We start from the raw sequence: 16,907 nt of genomic DNA on the forward strand, positions 1-16,907 counted from the left end.
ATTGGGCCAGGTGCCCTCCCACAACACACAGAGGGACCTAGATCCCCAACCCCAAGCAGACAAAGGGGCTGCTCCATTCACGTTTTTTACTAAAGCACCCACACAAGTTTCTGTGCAATGTACAAACAACGAGCCGGCCCTGGGGCTACTGCCTTCTCTCCGACACAGGGAGGCAAGAACCTGACTGACTGATCTAAGCCCCGCCTGCCCCGCATGCAAAGCCCAACCCCAAGATCCCGGGCAGCGACACAGCACCCCCTCTGGTCCCCTCCTGGGGCTGCTCCTCAGCAGGGGGCGCACCAGAGTTTGCCCCTACAATGTTGAATGAAAAAGGTTTCCCCTCCCCTGGGAGTACGGGGGAATCCTCAGGTCTGAGAATTCCCCCTGGAAGCGACACTGCCCCCTAGTCATACCTCCCACTCTTCCAGGCCCTAGGGGGACTCAAGGGGGGAGAAACTGAGGCACAGAGAGGTGGAGTGACCTAGCCCAGGCCACTCGGTGAGGCAGTGCAGGGGCTGGCCCGACCCTGACGGCGAGGGAGGGCTGGGCTGGGGAGGAAGGGGCAGGAAGAAGGGTTGACCCCAGAGAGGGCCACACTTGAGGGGCTTGCCCAGGTTGGAAGTCCCCCAGAGTAGGTTCTGAAACTTCCAGGTGCAGCTGCAGGGGGGGCCTATTGAAGACCCTCCGGAAACAGAGCCCACAGTCTCAGTCCTGGGAGATCCCCCATAGAGCAACCACCAGCCAGGCTATATAGGTCAGTCCTCTGGCAGGCAATCCTTGGCACTGGGAGCCTTTGTCCATTAGTATCAGCCCCGAGGGGGCCATGATGGGGGCCGCCCAATGTCCACTGTGATATTGGTGAAGAGCGGTTGCCGAGACACCTCCAAGACCTGGTACCGCACTGACCCGATGCCATCCCGCTTCATGGTCAGCTTCGTGTTTTGAATCTTGGTAAACCTAGATAAGATGGAAGTGGGTCCAGATCAGGGTTACCCAGTAAACCCAGTAAACCTAGTATGAGATTTCTGGGCTAAGGCTCAAACCACCCTGGCTTCTTCCAGGGATGACTCCGTTCTCTCACCACCCCCTCTGCCCGTCACCGGCTTGGAGCCCTTTTGCTCTGGCATCTGCCTTCAGAACAGAGATCTTAAACCCTTGAATCCAGAACTGTGACACCCTCACAAATCTCTCTCATCTCAGACTTTTCTTCCAAGCCTTAGACCCAGACATGGGTAACCCACAGGCACCTCAAATGTGATGTGTCTTGTGTCGGGTCATCATCTTCACTCCCCAAGCCCCTCTTCTCTGTGCTATCTTCCCTGTCCCTCACCACTTACTTACTGAGTAGTCCCCAAGTGCCAGGCTCTGCTCTAAGTACCAGAGACACAGCCATGAACAGGACAGTAAGGTTCTTCCTCTCATGGCAAGTCTATTCCACTAGGGAAGACAGGTAACAGACAAGGAACACATCTGGGTGCTAAGGGAAACAGGAGAGGGAGACCAAGATGGCTGCCTTGGAAGGGGTGAACATGTGACACCACACTGACAGCAGGGGAAGAGCATTCGGGCAGAAGTAAGCATATCCTGACCCTAAACTGGGAATGAGAATTTGCACAGTAAGGGGTCAGAGCTTAATGGGCCAAGGGCTTAGGAATAGCATGGAGGCTAGAGCATGTAGAGGCGGGGCTATGTAAGTCAGAGGAAGCAGTTTTTTTATTCTGTGAGTGAGAAGACAGGGATTTTTAGCCCATTGGTGGGGTCGGGTGGGGGTGGGGGGGCAGAGGATGTGAACTGCAGAAGGGCAAGGGGAAACAGGGAAGCTGGTGAGAGGCCACTGCAGTAGTCCAGACAAAATGACAGAGGCGGTGGAGGGAGAGGTGGATGGGCTCAGATGTGTTTTGGGAATGGCACGGACACGACTTGCTGATGGTTTAGACATGGAGGGTGCGTGAAAGAAGAATCCAGGAGAACGGGATCTGAGGCAAAAGCAACTAGGTGGATGGAACCGCCATCCAGAGTTCCTTAAGCCAGAAATGCTGTGCTGTCTTGCCACGTCCTCACCCAAGGCAGATATCACGAACTGATGATGACACCTAGGCCTGAAACAGGACCTAGGCTCCTGGCATGTGCTTCTAGAGCTCTGCTCCCACCCTCATCCCGACTGTTTGGACCTTTCCGGTCCTTCCAAGCTCGGCTTGGATCCCTCTCTGGAGCCATCCCAACACCGAGCACTCTCCCTTGGATGCCCTGCAGCCCCTCTTCTCCCTCCCCCGCTCACCACGTCTGTTATCTGAACTGCTCTTTCATCAGCTCCCCGTGCCCTGTGCTTCATGCTCCTGCCAAATGTCAACCTTCCACTGGTGCTGCAACCGACCTCCCCACTCTTATATCCTGGGTTCAGAACAGAACAAGCCTACTGCTCCATCTGGGGGCACAGCAGGCACACACCTATCACACCCCTGGGCCCGGCGGATTCCTCCAAGCCTGGTCGGCTCCCTTCCTGGCCCACCAGCAGCTCTGCCAGCCCTTCACCTTCTTCAAACTCAAAGGGTGATCCTTTCAAACGCAAATCTCATCCTGCCCGTCCCCTGCTTAAAGCCCTTCTGTGACTCCCCAGTGCCCCTGGGACAAAAGTGAAACTCTCATCTTGGGATATGCGACCCCAAACACCCAGCACTGACCCCTCTACTGTCACTCCCAGCCTTCAGAGATTGTAATACCAGACTTTCAGACTCTCGGCATGTTCACATTTCAGACTCCTGCAAATGCTATTCCTTTTCAAACTGACCACCTCCACTAGCCTGGTGAAGATAGCACTGTGCCCAAGGCAGGTGTGTGACAAGTACCTATTGAATAAATAACCTTTCCAAGTTCCGAGTTTACCATCACCTCCTCCAGGAGGACTCCCACCATCACTCCCTCTTTCTGCCAGGACAGTACATGCCCTGAACCTTGTGCTGCAACTGCCTGTCTCCCTCCCTGGAATGAACTTCACATGGGATGTCCAGCTGGGACTGGCTCTGGGCCCCCCTCCCACCAAGGTTAAAGCAGTGCCAGGAAGTGCCGGTCTACACTGCATGCGCCCTCAGGTGCTCCTCCCAGCCAGCACCAGACACCAAATATTGCCGCATCCTCGGGGACGGAGCAGCCCACTCCCGTCTCAGAGAGGCCAGCACTATCTTTCCGTGCCCTGCCCCACATCGCTCAGGCCACCTTTATTGGGGCCCCAGGCCCAGGAGCTGTGCCCGGCACCTGCTATCTCTTGTCCCATCTGCTCTGGCACAAGGGAGGTCTGTGAGGACACCGACGGGAATGTAATCTACTCGGTGATGATTTGAGCCCTGCCTTTACATTCCTGTCACCTCTCCGAATCAGGAGGACAGAAGTCTGGAGTGAGGCTGAGCTAGGGGCTAGGGAACAGGAATCAGGGATGTGGGAGTCATCTCTAGGAATCGAGGGTCAGGGGCCTTGGGGAAACATCTGGGGATCAGCGGCGCTGGGGAGTCACTTCTAGGGAGTAAGGGATTAAGGGCACTTGGGGTCACCTCTGCGGGTTGGGCTCGTTATGCTTGTCCCGGTCGTGCTTGATCATGCGGTAGCGGCCTATGCGGATGTCTGGGCGCGAGATCTTCATCCCAGTCAGGGAGATCCTGGGGATGGGGACAGACGGGCTGGAGCAGGCACCAGGAAGGGCAAGGAGCCTCGCCCAGTCTGCGCTGCACCTTCTGCACCCGGTCTACTCCCGCCCCGCCCCTACTCACCGGTTGAAGATGTCGTCATCCTCGCCACCCCAGCCCCAGTACTCGTTGGGGAAGCCATTGATTCTCAGAAACTGGGCTTTACTCAGGCCCGACACACCTCCAAAGTACCCAGCATAAGGCAGCCTGTGGCATGGAAGGGCAGGTGTCAGTGAGAGGCCTGAGGGGATTCCAGAGGGAGGGCCAGAGATGGGGTGGGGGAGAGTGTGCCACAAGGGCCAGAAGCAAGGGGGCGCTGGGTGTGGTGCAGACAGTAGGGATGGGGAGTCTGGGTCCAGTTGAGAAAGGAGCCCTCACCGGAAACCAAACTTGTCCATGGCAATGGCAAAGTGGCGGGGCTGGTCACCACAGCGGTACAGGTTTCGGTCATCCATGGGGACCAGGTCCACGTCACTGAAGATGAAGCAGTCATAGGTGGCATCCTCCTTCAGCGCCTCTAGGAAGCCCACGTTGAGCAGCTTGGCCCGATTGAAGGTGTCCTCACCATGCTGGGGTTGGCGCAGGGGAAAGGTCAGTTCTGGGCCTGTGACTGGCAGGCACCTGCCACTCTACCACTGTCCAGAAGTCCCCAGGGGCCTACTACTACCCCCCGCCCCCGCCCTGCCCTCTGAGTGGATCCCCTAAGTCCAGCTTGTTGTCCTGGACCTGACTTCTAAGGCTTTCCATGACCTGGCTCTAGTCTCCTCTCTGGCTGTTGCCTTCAGACCCCATGGCCCAGCTGTACTATGTTCCTCAGCAGCCCCAGAACATGCCAGGCTTTACTGCCTCAAGGCCTCGGTGTTAGCTCTGGAAGGCTCTCCTTCTCTGCTTATCAGGCTTATGTCTGGCAAGGCCTCTCTGATCAAACCTCCCCTCCTCAGCATAATTATTCATTCTTTCCTATGAGCCTCACTTATGCCAGTGTCTGGGTAAACTGTGATTCAGAGCTCTCATTTCACTCCTTTCACCCCTACATTCCAGCACGCCCTACAGCCCTGTCCTTGATGCCAGGCATCATCTTTGTGCTGGTGGAAACCTTAGAGAAGAGCAGCCCTGTATCCCTGCTGAGCACAGTCACAAAATGAGATGAACAATGAATGCCCCAAATGACCAGTGTCTAAGGTAAAGAAACAATGGGGACTGAGCCACTAAGTCTCAGCCACCTGCCCCCTCTGGCTCATCTGGATCCACATCCAACTCCCTGGGCAGCCTCTGGGACTGGGACAGGACCTGGCTACATTCACTGGTCTCCCCAGCAAAATGACAAGCACAGGGTATACAGGCAGCCATGGCCCAGTGAGCCTGGGGGTCCCCTGAGAAATAGGGCTGCAGGGCCAGGCCTCCTTGAGGCTGGGTTCCTGGCCATGCAGGCCCAAGCTCCAAATTCTGGCCAGAGCGAGGAGGATCCCATGGAAGGAGGTGACCCTGAGCCCCTGTCCCAACTCATAAATTACAGACTGGAGCCAGACTGGAGAGGGTGGGCCCTGCTGGAAGAAGAAGAGGAATCCTGACCCCTCCTTCCCACCAGCCAACCTGGGCCTGACAGGGTGGGAGCTGCTCCCCTAAACCACCTAGCCCTGCTTGCTCTCTTTCCTCCCGGCCCTTCACTTCTCTCCTACCAGCCCTTGCAGCAACTCTGTGTTTTCTCCTGGCTCATCGGCTCTCCTTTCTGACCTCTCTCACCAGCCAGGAGCCCTAGGTTTCTCCCACGCAGCTCATAAGCACGCTCAATTTTACCCCATCTGAAAAATAAACCTCTCTCTAGCCACCGCCCTACCTTTGCCTTCCCTTCTCAGCAGAGTAGTTTTTTAAAGAGTTGTCTCCAATTGGCTATTTCCATTTTGTCAAATCTGATTCCTTCTTCAACCCACTGCAATCTGCTTCCGCCCCCACCATGCCCCTGAAATGGCTCTCGCTGGGCCCACCTTGTTGCTAAATCCACTGGACGCTTCTTAGTCCACATCCTCACTCCCCCGGCAATACTCACGTAGCCACCATGCTTCCTTCTGGACACTTATTCCTGGGCCTCTGGGACACCACACTCTCCAGGGGCTCCTTGAACATTTCTGGCCAACCTTCACAGCCTCTGTGGCACTGTCCCTTTCTCCACCCGTCCCTTACATACTGGTTTTCTCCTCTCGGGTCCCATGCTCCCTGGGCAGGTTGGATGTTGTTGGGTTTTAAGGACCATGTGCATGCTGGTGGCTCCCAGATCCCTCTCTGCACCTCAGGCCTCACTCCTGGTCCAACTGCCTCCTGAACATTCCTCTCATACTTCACCCAGACACTCAAACTCATCACATGCAAAAAAGAATTCAGAGTCATGTTCTCCCCCAGACTGGCCCAGCTCCTGTGCTCCCATCTCCCTCACAGGTGCAGCCAAGCACCTGGCAAACAGCCAAGAAGAAACCCTCGAGATGCCCTGGCAGAGCAATCTTCCCAATAAGAAACGTACACACCACTCCCTGTTTAGAACCTTCCAGTGGTGCCCCATTACCTGGGGCTCAATTGCTTCACATGCCTCCAGAGACCCTTCTGGATTTGGCCTCCACCAGCAACTCCAGCATCATCTTCGCTACCCACCCTACACGTTGGACTCCACACCTCAGCCAACAGTTCCCGAACACACGAGACCCATTCTCTCACTGGGGCCTGGGGCCTCCAGTCTGTCTGTTGGCTGATGCCTGTTCATCCCTCAGGGCTGGACAAGGCCTCTATGTGCTCCCACAGCGCCCTGCTCCGACTCATCTCACACCATCTTCCTGGAGTCTACAGAGATCCAAGTCCAAGTATGGGAGTCCCAAGTATGGGAAGGAGGACCTGATCGCATCCTCCCCAGACCCCAGCAGCCAGCCCCAGCGAGGCCCGTGGGAAGGCTTAGACACTAAGCTGAGTTCCCGGGCCTCTGCTATGGCCTTGGCCCTGATGCAGACTCCATTTCTCTTTCAGGGTCTAACTCTCCCTCTCCTGGGGCTCCTCCACATCTCCTCACAGCCAGCAGACCCTACATTTCCACCTCCATGGGGCGGGGCCTGTCAACCGTAGACAACGGGGCTCATCCCCATTGAGGCCATGCACACGCCTGTCAGTGTGCGTGCCAACATTCGCATGCGCACACTCCTCTTCACACACACGCAAACCTTCCTGTGTGTGCATGGGCGTACACGTAGCCCCAGGCGTACATCCACGGCTCCACACAACCATAGGCAGACAAGAACCCACGGATGCCCCCAACCCCACGGATGCCCCACAAGGCACGTGGGTCCCCACACCTACAGGTGCTTATGGGTTCCCTGGTGGCTGGTGCGCGGCCTGGGGCCACAGGAAGCACACCTGGTTGATGACGTAGACGCCATAGCGCAGCCGCTGTCGCCTCAGGATGGGGTGCAGGTAGTGGAGCCAGTAGCGTAGGTGGTGCTCCCGGTGTCGAAAGGGGATGATGACTGCCACTGTCTGGGCGGGCGTGCAGTCAGGTGGCGTATAGCGGCCGCCCAGAAGCACGCCTGGGTTCTCCCTCTGCACCCGCTCCAGTGGCATGGGTGAGGTGAACTCAATCAGCAGTCGGCCCACTGCAGGCAGGACGGTAGCGGGAATCAGGCCTTCATCAGAATCCAGGGACACCAGCCCTCTCCCGCAGCCCAGGGGTGGGCAAGGGAACCCCAGGAACAGCCCTCTCGCGACAGACCCAGAGCCCCAGCGCTCCCATGGGTCATTCCCCAAATCAAAATGGTCAGGTCTTCTGCCCACCCCAATAGGCAGGCCCCACCCTGCAGGCTCACCAAGACCAGGCGGCGAGTCAGGACAGGGAGGCAGGATGGGAGCCGTGGGGCCTGGCCGGGCACTGGGAGCCTCAGGGAGCCCCGAGCTGGGGGCAGTGGCGTTGGGCCGAGAGAAGTTGGTGCTGCTGCTGGCAGCTGGGTGGAGGGCACGGGCAGGGCCCCGAGCACTGAAGCGGCTGAAGAAGGCCAGGTGCTGGGCGTAGACGTCAAAGTAGAGGATGACGGCCACGAGAAAGTGCAGCAGGCAGAGAAGGAGCACAGCCTTGCACACGCGCTCCAGCGTCCCCCCCAGCAGTCTGCTCATCCCGCAGGCGGCCGCCGGCCCGCCCGATGGGCCCGGGCATCCGGCTGCCGGCCTGCACAGGGGGAAGAGAGAAACAGAGCCAGAAGGTCAGGGCCCTGTGGGCAAGGCTACCCACCCCTCTCCCGCCCGCTGCTCACACTCACGGATCCACATCCTCACACTTACCTGCTCGTACCCTGTGATACTCACGGGCTCACATTCCACCTGCAAACAGATACACAGACACGGTCCCTGGCAACTCACTACTCACACATCCTCACACACCTGAGTACTAACCCACATAGGTGTACATTCGTTGTCCTTGCGGACACGCATACACACAAGCACAGCCTCATGCACTCTCACACTCAGGTGCACGCCCTTACCGTATGTCTTGACACACACTCCCATGTGTTCTCAGAAACACGGACACATGACTTCTAGTCACACTGGTTCATACCTCAACACGGAAACACGTTTATCTGCAGACCCGTATGTGTACCTGCGCCCCCAGAGGACAACACCCCACAGGGTAGCATCCTCAACCCAGGACTCGTGGTCTGGGGAAGGGAGACCATTTATTGAGTACCCACCATGCAAGGGGGCTTAGTACTCACGACGTCAGTTAGTCTTCCCAGAAGCATGGGGGGCAGTGGTTGGGTTGGATAGGTACCAGTGGCAAGTAGGCCGGACCAACTAGGACCAGGCTGGGAAGTGGCCCTCAGCATCCAGGAGGCCCAAATACGAACGAGATGTTTATGGGCTCCCTTCCGTCCGGAGCACGAGGTCAAAATACAGGGTGGGGCATGAGACACCCCTCCTCTAAGACCTCAAGGATTGGGATGAACTTTCTGGCGCCTGCGCAGCACTGCTCGTGCTGATTCCCAGAAGAAGGAACATATGGGCCCTGGAGGTGGGTCCAGCACCAGCAGGCAGGAAAGGGTCTGCCTGGGCCACAGCTCCAGCTGCGGTTCCAACAGAGCACCAACACTTCTGGCAATGCTTCAGGAAGCAGGCTGAGTCTCACAGATACCCAGCAGCACACAACCACAGATACCTGGAGTCCCAGCTAAAGTCACCTGCACTCAGGACACACAGAGAACTACATATAGAGTCACAGACACACCCCAACGACAGTAACAGTAACGCAGAGTCACACACTCACAAACAAAGCCGCTGCTCCTCGATGTACACAGCCATGCATGCAGGCTCCCCGGCAGCTCAGACGCCCGGCCCCACGTGCAAACATTCCCACCCCTCCCTCCCGGGCAGGGGTTCTGGGTCAGGCTGGCGGCCAGGCTGCGAGGTGCGCTTGGGCGGGGCTGGAAGACAGAGCGGCCTGAACACGTGGCTCCCGGGACGGGGGAGGCAGCGAAGACCGGGTGGGTGTGGAGCCGGGGCGGGGGGCGGGGGGGGGGGCGTGGATGTGGGGCGGGGGCCGAGCCAAGGGGGAAACGTGAGTGGAGCGCCTCCCCGAGCCACGAGGCCAGGGCGAGCGAGGACAATAAGGGAGGCTGGCAGGGGGCGGGCAGAAGAGTCCGGGGGGAGCCGAGGGGGAGGGGTGGGGGTGGGGTGGGGAAACGCCAGGCCGGGGTCTGACCGCCGGCGCCTCTCACCGGCTCCTGGGCGGGGATCGCGGGGCCGCGCTCGGGGCGCTCCTGGCGGGGCCGGGTCTGGAATGTCGGGGCCCTGGGCTGGGGGCCGCGCGCGCACCCCTCTCACCCGGCGCTCGGGGCTCAGCAGGGGGTGCCGCTCCTGCTCGGGCTGGGTTCCCGGCTCCCGCGGCTGCGAACGGCTCCGTCCCCCATGGCCCGGCCCCGCCGCCTCCCGCCGCCCGGTCAGCGGCCCCTGCGGCCCCCGGGCCGCCTCCTGCCGCCGCCGCGGGCCATGGAGCCGAGCCGCCCCGGGGGGCAGGGCGGGGCCGGGCGGCCGGGCAGACCCACGGACCCGAGGACCGATGGACCACAGCGCCGCCGCCTCCCTCCCGCGCTACGGCGCCTCGGAGGGGCAGGCCCGGCCGGCGCGCCCGCGCGCGCGCCCCCGCGGCCCCCGCCTCCAGCGCGCCCGCACCCGCCGCGCGCCTCCGCCACCCGCCCCTCCCGCCGGCGGCCAAGCGCGGCGGAGCGAGGGGCCGGGGGTGGCGAGGGACCGGAGAGGGGCGGACATCGGTAAGGTCACTCCAGAGGTTGGATTCGGGGCCTGGATGGGGCGGTGTGGGTGGGTCAAACCCATTTCGGGGTGGGTGTGGGCTGGAGCTCGAACTCTGCCGAAGAAGGGGGCCTGGAAGTTAGGCGACACAAACGGGGAGGTTAGGGATTTGTCAATTCATGGATAGGAACAGGATTAAAGGCCCACCAGCTGGGCAGGACCCCTAAAGGCGAGGACAGACGTGTGTGGCAGGGGCTTCTAGGGTAACAGGAGGTTGGTTAAGAGACTGCACGGAAGTGGGAGGAACTGGACAGGGCCCTGGGAACAAGGATTCAAATTTGTTACTGGCAGGGGATGGCACGGGGATAGGCAGAGGCAAATGAATGGGCTCCAAGCTCCAGAGGGGTAGAGGGTGATGGATGCCGGAGGGTAGAGCCAGGTAAGCAGATGGCTCATCTGGGCTTAGACAAAACCTTGAAGACATGGGACTAAGGACAGACCCTTCCCCTGCACAATCACCTGGGTCCATATCCCCAGACTCCCTTGTTCCTTTCAGTAAGGATGTTCAGGGCCAGAGTCCTTAGCCCAGCACCATACCTCCCCACCCAGGAACTAGTTCTGTCCAGAGTAGAGACTATGTATGAGCCAGAAAAGTGCCAAGAGGCTGACATTAGGTTGAGGCCTACAGGCCCGTTTACCCTCCCTCCCTGAAAGAAAGTAGCAAAGGAAGGCAACAGAGGCGGCACTGACCCAGACAAATACCACGTTTATTTCACAAACACCAGGAAAATGGGTTAGGGGTGGAGGTGGGACACAGGTGCACAGCTGCACACGGTCATCAGTGACCCACTTCCCACACTGAGGCTCCAGCCAGGCAGTGCTTCCGAGTTGACAAACAAGTGAGTGCAGGGAGGGCTCTTGAACACAAGCCCCCTGAAAGGCCAAGGATGACAGCTCCAGCTGTCCCAGGAAAACCACAAATAAATAAGAGTGGGACACAGCCCCACCCATACAGATCATCTAGTCACCCATCTTCACCCTCGAGGTCTGCAAAAGAAGAACAGGAGAAATCAGACAGAGGCAGAGCAATAGATAAAACAGTGACAAATGACAGATCAGGCCTAGCAAACCCATGGCAGGATGGACAGACCACAACAGATGGATGACTAGACCAGGATGGGCATGCTGTGACAAACACAGATGAACAAGGACAGTCAGACAACCACAGAGTTAGGCGTGGGACAGAGAGATGGAGAGAAGTGGCATATGGACAGGACCAGTCACCAAGAGTCAACCCAGCTAAGCACTCAGTCACATTCAGACCATCAGGCTGATCCTTAGCCACGCTCACACATTGTCAAAGACAAGACGCACACAATTCAGACATGCTGTCCTACTGACAGCATACATACACACAAGCCCTGAGAAACATAGTCAAACACACCAAGACAGACTGACACACAGCCAAGATCCCAACCCAGTCTAGACTACAAATAGACAAAAAAATAACAGAACAGAAAGACTCAATGAAAGACAAAGACACAAAGCAGCAGGGAAATAAACATTACAGTTATCAATGATACCAGATTAGAAAGCTTCAAACAGAGAAACCAAAAAATGGGAATGAAATGGGGGGAGCTATTCAGGGGTTCTATGGTTATAGAGGGAAAGGGAGCACCGTGGCTCCTCTGGAAGGAGAATGAGTCTGGATTGGGGACAAGGACACAGGTTCCCCCACGGGATTCATCACCTGAAGGATTGCAACAATGACCCCAAAGAGGCCAATGGCACTGCCAAAGATCTCCACGATGAGAATCTTTACAAAGAGGCTGGGGTTCTGTGCATCAGCCAGGGCAGCTCCACTGCCCACGATGCCCACGCAGACTCCACAGAAGAGATTAGACAGGCCCACTGTGAGGCCTGCCCCAAACATGGAGTAGCCTGGGGGGATGGAAAGAGAGTATTGAGGCCAAGCCAGGCACAAGGGGAGAGGAAGACAAGGGCCCAAGATGGACTAATGGGGCCAGTCACCACCCCAACTCGGCAAAGCAGGCCAAACAAAGTGAGAGACTATTGAAATAAGTCTAAGCTGGGCCATGGAAGGGGGGGAAACAGACATGAAGCCCCAGCTTTTTTTCCTTCACACATCCACCTACCTGCATGGTAGTTTCGATGTCCAATGGCCTGGGGGTCAGTGGCACTGAAAGGCTGTGGGAGACAGAAAAGTAATCCGAAACCACTCCTTATGCCACTCCCCCTCCCTCAATATCACTAAGCATTGTACCCAACACACTGGAATAGATGCCCACCCTACCCTGGTTCTCCATACCTCCGCCATGTTGCTAATCACAATTGCCATGATGATGCCATAGATGGCCACAGCCTCACAGAAGATGATGCTGGTAGTGGTAGTGGTGGGCATGGGGATGGAGAGGAGAAAATAAGAAAGAAACCAACCTTCGTCCCCAGAGAGTCCCCAGCCACCATTTCCCCCACTGATACCCCACCCCATTGGGGGCTGGTCAGGAGCAGCATGTCAGATCAAACAAATATGCAGCTCACAATGCAGCTGGTTCTGACAACCATCCGAAGGCCCTACACTTACCTGACCAGGTTCTTGGTCTTGATCCTGGGGGCCTTCACCCCTCCCCCAATGATAGAAGATCCAGTAATATAGATGCCCCTGGTGGAAGGATAAGAAACTGATGAGCAGAGCCCAAGCTTGTCACTGACCCCAGGATGACTAAGGACCCAATGACCACCTGCTATGACTCAGCCCCTCCCCCCAGTCCCACCACCCCAACACTCACCATGCTGCCCCAACCACAGACAGGGAGATAGCCAGACCAATGCCCAAGTTTGACCACATGAAGGGGGAAGTCTCAGTCAGGAACCTGGTGTGGAAACAGGGAGGAAAGCAATTTCAGCCCCAGTGGAGAAGTGGGCACGAAATCCAGCCCCCAACCCCCCAAGCCCCCTGGTCCTAGATGTTGGGACAAAACATTTCATATCTCCCAAAGGTCCATATCGCAGGTAGCTGTGGATGGGGTGGAGTAGAGGCCTTAGGTCAGAGAGGAAAGGCTGCAGAAAAGCTCCTAGGGGAATCTTCTCCCTTCCCTCCCTTACCATGCCACATCAAAGCGGAAACCCAAGTCAAAAATGGTGTAGCAGATTCCTGCAGCAGTGAGAGAAAAAAAAAGGGGGGGGGGGGGTGGTTAGAGACGGCTCTCCAAAGAGAAGCTTCTCAACTTAGACAAGAAATTGCTGCCCGGCTGATGTGCCATCTCCTCGAAGGTCTGCCTACACCTAGGTCAAGGGAGAGTCCTCAAGCTGGCTTTCGTGTCAAAGCGCGGCTATCTATTCAAATCCCTCTGCTCATGGGGCGCCTGGGTGGCGCAGTCGGTTAAGCGTCCGACTTCAGCCAGGTCACGATCTCGCGGTCCGTGAGTTCGAGCCCCGCGTCAGGCTCTGGGCTGATGGCTCGGAGCCTGGAGCCTGTTTCCGATTCTGTGTCTCCCTCTCTCTCTGCCCCTCCCCCGTTCATGCTCTGTCTCTCTCTGTCCCAAAAATAAATAAAAAAACGTTGAAAAAAAAAAAAAATAAAAGCTTTAAAAAAAAAAAAAAAAAAAAAAAAAAACAAATCCCTCTGCTCAGGCCTCCATTTTCTGCCACTCCCTCAGTACCATATCCCCCCGCCCGGTGACTCCTCCTCCCAGACCAAGTCCCTCCACCGGCAGCTACTGGCAGACCTGGACACTCTGGAGAAAAGAAGGGAGCAGAAGCTCTGGCCGAGAACACCAGATTCCACCAGCCCAGTCTGAGCCGCTGTTTACCCAACAAGCTGTGGGTGGGGGAGGGCAAAACGACCGGGAAAAGAGGAACTGGAACAGTCGGCTCGTGACCCAAGCAGGCCCATCAGGAGCAAGCGAGGGGCGGCAGCAGTGAGACGGGGGGAGGAGGTGGTAGTGACCGAGAGGGACCGGGGCTGCTCTCGCGGCCCCTACCTCCCACCGCCCGCGCCCCTCCTTCAAGGAGCTGGTGATCTGGGTCTCCTCTGTCAGGGTCAGAAGCCCCAACAGGCATGAGGCAAGTCCTCGAGCCTCAGGCACAGGGCCAGCATAGGGGCCCAGCATTCCCGGGACTCCACTTCTCCCTCTGGGCTCTAACCCCACCAGCTCGGACTGGATGTCGGCCCCGCCCGCCAGGGCCCGGCCTCACCCACGACGAGCATGCAGGCCCAAAAGGCCACGAAGACCCCGGAGTAGAGCAGCGCTAGCCCCGTCATGGCGGCAACGACGGCGGGGCTCGGGTCCGTGGGGCCACTGCTAAACCCGCGTCCCTGCGTCCACCGTCCGCCCCGCAGTCTGTCCGCCCGCCCCGCAGCGTCACCTGACTTATCCACGTGACGCGCCCGCACCACGTGACCCCGCGCCGCGTCGCCTCCAGTCTAGGACTTGGCGACGCCGGAACTGCAAGCGCTAAGGATTGTGGTTGTTGTAGTCTTGCGCTTCGGAAGAGGCTCTGGCGTCATTAGTACCTCGACCTCTAGGTGGTCCCTGTCGCGTCTCTCCAAATCTGCGCCTCCTCAGCCCTGACATTCAGTCCCAGATCGGCCCACCAGCCCTGCAATACACCGGAGCCTGCTCTTGAGCCTCCCTAGCTTAGCCTCCAAGCCATTGCTTGGATCCCCTGGGCCCCCTCCCTTGTCGTCCTACCCAGTTCCGTGAGAGTGTCATGTTTTCTCACCTTGCTCATGCTTTCTTCTGCCTGGAGTACTCTTCTTCGTGCTCATCCCGTTGCCCAGCTAACACCTACTGGTCCCCGGAAAGCCCTGTCAGGAAGCCTTCCCTAACCCAGAGGCAGGGTGATAACCTGCTCTGGGCTTCCCGGTTGCCCTGGTGATCCTTACGAAACTTCAGATCATGTCACTCTTTGGTTTAAAATGCCATTTCACTTGGAATAAAAGCCACAGTCCTTATAATGGCCCACTAGGCCTCTCCCAGTGCGGCTTCCCATGCCCCTTACCTGACTTCATCTAATATTCTTCCACTAACTGCTTTTCCTTGAACATACCAGCCATACCCCCAGTACATCACCCTTGCACTTGTTCTCTGGTCTACTTATCCACGTGGTCCACTCCATAACTTCCTTTTGGTCTTTGTCACATTCTTAAAAAGGCCTTCCCTAACTATCTTGCTGAATATTGCAACCCACTCTTCCTTACACTCCTTCCCAGCTTTATAGTTCCCCATAGTACTTATCACCATCTGGCATGCCAATTACTTTATTTTGTTCATCTCTTCCCCCCCCCACCCCGCCCCATGAGAATGTAAGCAGTATGAAAGGGTTTTTGAGCTTACTGCTGTATTCCCAGTGCCTAGCACACTCCATACATTATTTGTAGAATACACGATTGGTGCCCACCTTGTCTGTTGCCATGGTCCTTTTACAGATCTGCCTCTACCAGTAGACCAGGCACTCCCTGAGGGCAAGGACCTCATCTCCCTGTTCACCTGCTTCTTTAACTAACTTTGGACAATGCCAGCATACCACGCTTCTCTGCAAATGTGGGGAATGAAGAAGTGTCCACAGGGGCTTCCCTCCTTATAGATGGTACTGTTTCACTGTGTGGCAATTGCTTACTTAACTGCCTCTCTTCCCAATTCCACTATGAGGACAGGAATCCAGTCAAATACAATTCAGACCTTCAGGACCTGTAGTGTTTGACGAATAAAAATAAACAGGAGAAAAAGTATCTAGTTTATTCAAGTTTCTGTGATTTCCCTGAGAAACAAATTAGTCATTGTAGACCAGCACTGTCCAAAAGAACTTCCTGCAATAATGGAAATGTCCTGTAGCTACACTGTCCTCTCATGTGACTAAATAAGCACTGAAATGTACTTGTTTTTATATAATATTCTATTTTTTTTTAACGTTTATTCATTTTTGACAGAGACACAGCACAAATAGGGGAGAGGCAGAGAGAGATGGAGACACAAAATGTGCAGCCTCCAGGCTCTGAGCTGTCAGCACAGAGCCTGACATGGGGCTCAAACCCACAAGCCGTGAGATCACAACCTAAGCCAAAGTCAGACACCTAGCCGACTGAGCCACCCAGGTGCCCCTATATAATGTTTTATAATATGCTTGTTATAAATAAATAAAACCTGCATTTTTATTTATTTTACTTACTTTTATTTTTATTTTTTTAATTTGTTTTTTAAAGGTTTATTTATTTATTTAAAAAAAAATTTTTTTTTAACGTTTATTTATTTCTGAGACAGAGAGACAGAGCATGAACGGGGGAGGGTCAGAGAGAGGGAGACACAGAATCTGAAACAGGCTCCAGGCTCTGAGCTGTCAGCACAGAGCCCGACGCGGGGCTCGAACTCACAGACCGCGAGATCATGACCTGAGCCGAAGTCAGCCGCTTAACCGACTGAGCCACCCAGGCGCCCCAAGGTTTATTTATTTTTGAGAGAGAGAGAGGGAGTCAGAGCATGAGTCAGGGAGGGGCAGACACAGACACACAGAATCTGAAATAGGCTCCAGGCTCTGAGCTGTCAGCACAGAGCCCCATGTGGGGCTCGAACCCATGAACTGTGAGATCATGACTTGAGCTGAAGCAGGATGCTTAACCGACTAAGCCACCCCGGTGCCCCTATTTATTTTACTTAGTTTTAAAGTTTATTTTTAGTAATCTCTACATTCAACACAAGGCTCGAACTCACAACCCTGAGAGATCAAGAGTCTCATGCTCTTCTGACTGAGCCAGCCAGGCACCTTAAGAAACTGAGTTTTTAATTTTAACTAGTTTAAGTTCATGTTTAAATAGGCATACGTGTCTAGCAGTTGCTTTATTGGACAACACAGGTCTAGACCAGTGGTTCTCAGCGAGGGACAGTTTTGCCCCACAGGAGACATTTGTCAATGTCTGGAGGCATTTTTGGTTATCACAAT

General features: G+C 56.2%; 2 protein-coding genes across 6 annotated transcripts; both read right to left on the bottom strand.

Annotated features, from left to right (window-relative positions):
* Nucleotides 1–72: 72 nt before the first annotated feature.
* Nucleotides 73–9,827, bottom strand: B4GALT2 (beta-1,4-galactosyltransferase 2). 4 transcript variants are annotated; one of them, XM_060621879.2, is made up of 8 exons: nt 9,416–9,827; nt 8,965–9,121; nt 7,517–7,872; nt 7,071–7,306; nt 4,056–4,246; nt 3,762–3,884; nt 3,546–3,650; nt 73–957 (listed from the first exon to the last, which is right to left on the bottom strand). In XM_060621879.2, exons 2-8 carry the CDS (start codon nt 8,997–8,999, stop codon nt 807–809), a joined length of 1,197 nt encoding a protein of 398 aa, XP_060477862.1. In that variant the 5' UTR covers nt 9,000–9,121; nt 9,416–9,827; the 3' UTR covers nt 73–806. The 4 variants fall into 4 exon arrangements, with proteins under 4 accessions (XP_060477862.1, XP_060477863.1, XP_060477864.1 ...); XM_060621880.2 differs by lacking the exon at nt 8,965–9,121 and having other exon boundaries at nt 9,522–9,825; XM_060621881.2 differs by lacking the exon at nt 8,965–9,121 and having other exon boundaries at nt 9,416–9,825.
* Nucleotides 9,828–10,693: 866 nt separating this feature from the next.
* Nucleotides 10,694–14,345, bottom strand: ATP6V0B (ATPase H+ transporting V0 subunit b). Of its 2 annotated transcripts, none has more exons than XM_060621901.3 (8): nt 14,166–14,345; nt 13,074–13,122; nt 12,758–12,841; nt 12,553–12,630; nt 12,277–12,346; nt 12,104–12,155; nt 11,698–11,888; nt 10,694–10,994 (listed from the first exon to the last, which is right to left on the bottom strand). In XM_060621901.3, the coding sequence occupies exons 1-8, from the start codon at nt 14,230–14,232 to the stop codon at nt 10,968–10,970; spliced, it is 618 nt and encodes a 205-aa protein (XP_060477884.1). In that variant the 5' UTR covers nt 14,233–14,345; the 3' UTR covers nt 10,694–10,967. The 2 variants fall into 2 exon arrangements, with proteins under 2 accessions (XP_060477884.1, XP_060477885.1); XM_060621902.2 differs by lacking the exon at nt 14,166–14,345 and adding an exon at nt 13,697–14,090.
* Between the last annotated feature and the right edge of the window lie 2,562 nt (nt 14,346–16,907).

The sequence above is a fragment of the Panthera onca genome, chromosome C1, assembly GCF_046562875.1.
Source record: "Panthera onca isolate mPanOnc1 chromosome C1, mPanOnc1 haplotype 2, whole genome shotgun sequence".
Classification (NCBI taxonomy): Eukaryota; Metazoa; Chordata; class Mammalia; order Carnivora; family Felidae; genus Panthera; species Panthera onca.

Coding starts and splice junctions, on each gene's coding strand:
- B4GALT2 (XM_060621879.2), bottom strand. CDS start 8,999: ATGGCTGTGTACATCGAGGAGCAGCGGCTTTGTTT. Junction 4,247..7,070: donor GCGTCTACGTCATCAACCAG/GTGTGCTTCCTG, acceptor CGCCAACCCCAG/CATGGTGAGGACACCTTCAA. Junction 958..3,545: donor AACGAGCCCAACCCGCAGAG/GTGACCCCAAGT, acceptor CATCTTATCTAG/GTTTACCAAGATTCAAAACA.
- ATP6V0B (XM_060621901.3), bottom strand. CDS start 14,232: ATGACGGGGCTAGCGCTGCTCTACTCCGGGGTCTTCGTGGCCTTTTGG. Junction 13,123..14,165: donor GGCCTGCATGCTCGTCGTGG/GTGAGGCCGGGC, acceptor TCACTGCTGCAG/GAATCTGCTACACCATTTTT. Junction 12,631..12,757: donor TCTGTGGTTGGGGCAGCATG/GTGAGTGTTGGG, acceptor TCCTTCCACCAG/GGGCATCTATATTACTGGAT.